We start from the raw sequence: 2,781 nt of genomic DNA, 5'->3' as shown, positions 1-2,781 counted from the left end.
GAGAAAAACAAAACACGAGGAGCCAGAGAAAAACAAAACACGAGGAGCCAGAGAAAAACAAAACTCGAGGAGCCAGAGAAAAACAAAACACGAGGAGCCAGAGAAAAACAAAGCACAAGGAGCCAGAGAAAAACAAAGCACGAGGAGCCAGAGAAAAACAAAACACGAGGAGCCAGAGAAAAACAAAACACGAGGAGCCAGAGAAAAACAAAGCACGAGGAGCCAGAGAACGAGGAGAAAAAGGACACGAGAGAGAACGGACACGAGGAGAAAAAGGACACGAAGAACCAGAAAGAACGAGGAGCCAAAGAGAAAAAGGACACGAGGAACCAGAAAACGAGGAACCAGAAAAGGGAGCCAGAGAAATGACACGAGAGAGGACGGACACGAGGAGAAAAAGGACACGAAGAACCAGAGAGAACGAGGAGCCAAAGAGAAAAAGGACACGAGGAACTAGAAAAGGGAGCCAGAGAAAAGGGAGACACGAGGGATCACAAGGGATATGGACGGTCAAGGGACCGTCCCTAAGAGTCACTGTTCCGGCGGGCGGCCGGGAGGCTGTCCATCAAGCCGAGCCAGGTCAGGGGGGGGGCCGGGAGGCTGTCCAAAACACAGGACCCAAGGGAACACGGCCTGCATGAAGGGAGCCTGTTGAGCTGCAGCGAAGGGCGTGGAAGCCTGTTGAGCTGCAGCGAAGGGCGTGGAAGCCTGATGAGCTGCAGCGAAGGGCGTGGGAGCCTGTTGAGCTGCAGGAGACGGCGTGGGAGCCTCTAGTACATACCCTAACCCCAAACCTAACCCCTAATCCACCAATGGCACTTCTTCTTGTGGGGCCCTGGCTTTGGGCCCCACAAGAAGTGTGTTACCCCCCCCCCCCCCCCCCAACACACACAGAGAAACAGGTAAAAACATTATTGTTGGTTCTCATTTTGCATACATTTCCCACAAAGAGTACATGTAACTATTCCGGGGTTCCCAGTAACTCTGGAAATCAGGGAGAACTCCAAAATTACTTTTGCATTTTCCAGACAGGGAAAATGCAGAGAATATTGTTTCCATGAAATGATGGGAATCCAGTATGTACGAAATCCTGACTGTACAGTTTGCACACAAACAATCTGAACCTGCCTTCATTGCAGGACATGATTATTTTGCATCAGATGCCATCACTTTTGCAATTTTTTCATAAGTCTCCCAGTTATACACCCTATTCATTCTTTAATATGAAAACAGTTTAATGTTGCCAGAGTGAGCAATGATGAGTTAAATGATTCTTAGTGTAAGAAAATCCCCAAATTCAAAGAATAAAAATAACAAGTGCACTTGCACAACAAGTTATTTCACGTCTTTACCTGATTTATTTCTCTTCCATCTAACAAGGAGCTCCAACAGTGTGTAGAACATGGCTTCCCAGGCAAAAAAAACTCCCATAACATTCATCAACCAATGGTTTGTGGTGCTGTCAATCTTCTTCAGACCTGTAAATATGGCCGCCACTGGGTGGTTTCATAAAAAAGTCAACATTTCAAACAATATGGCAGGAATATAAAATATAGTTAATATTTCTATAGGTGTCTACAAAAACAATACGAAGCCAGAACTTACCACCCAGACCTTTTACTGCTACTCCAATGAAAGCATGTGACAAGTTGAATAGAAACCTCCTGTCAAATTTAATAGAATAAAATCTAAATTAATACCTGCTGTAATGAGAACATTCTTTTAGAGCTGACAATTTTGTCTTACATGGTATTTGTAGAAAAAGAAAGTTAGAAACATTTCTCATTTTGACAGTCACTGGACTCAGAACTTAAGAATATATACAGTACATATGATTGAAACTTTAATAGAATTTGCATTGGGTTTGTTTCACATGTAATGGACACAAAGAGGAAAAACAAAGGAGAAAAGAAAGGCAAAAAAGTGGGAAAAGGGCTTAAAGGCAAAGAAGGAGGTAAGAGCAGAGGCGAGAGCAGTATAGAGAGAAAGAGAACACAAATCAACATCCTTGATGTCTGCCTCTAGACCTGCGGAAAGAGAAAAGACAAAACCGAGAAACCACAACAAACAACATATGCATATAGTTATAACATCATTAGAAAGTATACAGTACATGGTAATACAAGATGTATTTGGTGTCCAGCGCAACCCAACTGAGTGTGTATCTGACAAACGCCTGAATCTAAACACCTGCTTGTGTATTTTTGTGTGAGTGTGCTGGTGTCTATAAGATTTCTCCATAAGAGTGTTCAATAGTGGGTGTAGTGACACACATTTCTGCCCCCGTGACATGATGACGACACAGGGAAGACCGGAGCCAAAGACACCTAATGGGCCACCAAGCCCAGAACTCCGGGAGTCCCCCAACAAGGACAAATGCACCCCCCACCCCTCAGTGAGAAGCAGAGGAGAGCTCTGGGCGATCCCCCAGCAGCCACAATACAGAAGCCCCATGGGGCTGCCGGCAGTGCCGTCACGCCAGAGCAGATTCAGCCATGGACACAAACCTGAGTCCCGAGGGTATACTGACCCCCCGACCAAACACCAGGACAGGATCAACCCACTACCACAACCACCACCAAGCAACCCCGGCAAGAGGTCTGCACCCAGCACCGACAGCCCCCATCATGCCCCCTCAACCATACAAACAACCACACGTCACCACTACTGTAACGCCAGCCCAGGGATAACCATCATGAAGTCCAGCTCTACTGTTGCCACCCAACTAATCTGAACATAAGCGGCACCACACCCGAAAAAGATGCCCCCCCCCCCCCCCCC

General features: G+C 46.3%; 1 protein-coding gene across 1 annotated transcript in view; it reads right to left on the bottom strand.

Annotated features, from left to right (window-relative positions):
* Positions 1 to 2,781, bottom strand: part of LOC119414861 (putative ferric-chelate reductase 1) — a 139,225-nt gene that overhangs the window by 3,293 nt on the left and 133,151 nt on the right. The window contains exons 13-14 of the mRNA XM_037681982.1: positions 1,606 to 1,664; positions 1,353 to 1,496 (exon numbers count right to left, since the gene is read on the bottom strand). Of these exons, the coding sequence (XP_037537910.1) occupies positions 1,353 to 1,496; positions 1,606 to 1,664 (203 nt within the window). The remainder of the gene's footprint in view (positions 1 to 1,352; positions 1,497 to 1,605; positions 1,665 to 2,781) is intronic.

Source organism: Nematolebias whitei, chromosome 9 (assembly GCF_014905685.2).
Source record: "Nematolebias whitei isolate Nwh7 chromosome 9, NemWhi1, whole genome shotgun sequence".
NCBI lineage: Eukaryota > Metazoa > Chordata > Actinopteri > Cyprinodontiformes > Rivulidae > Nematolebias > Nematolebias whitei.
This window is presented reverse-complemented; position numbering and strand designations above follow the sequence as displayed.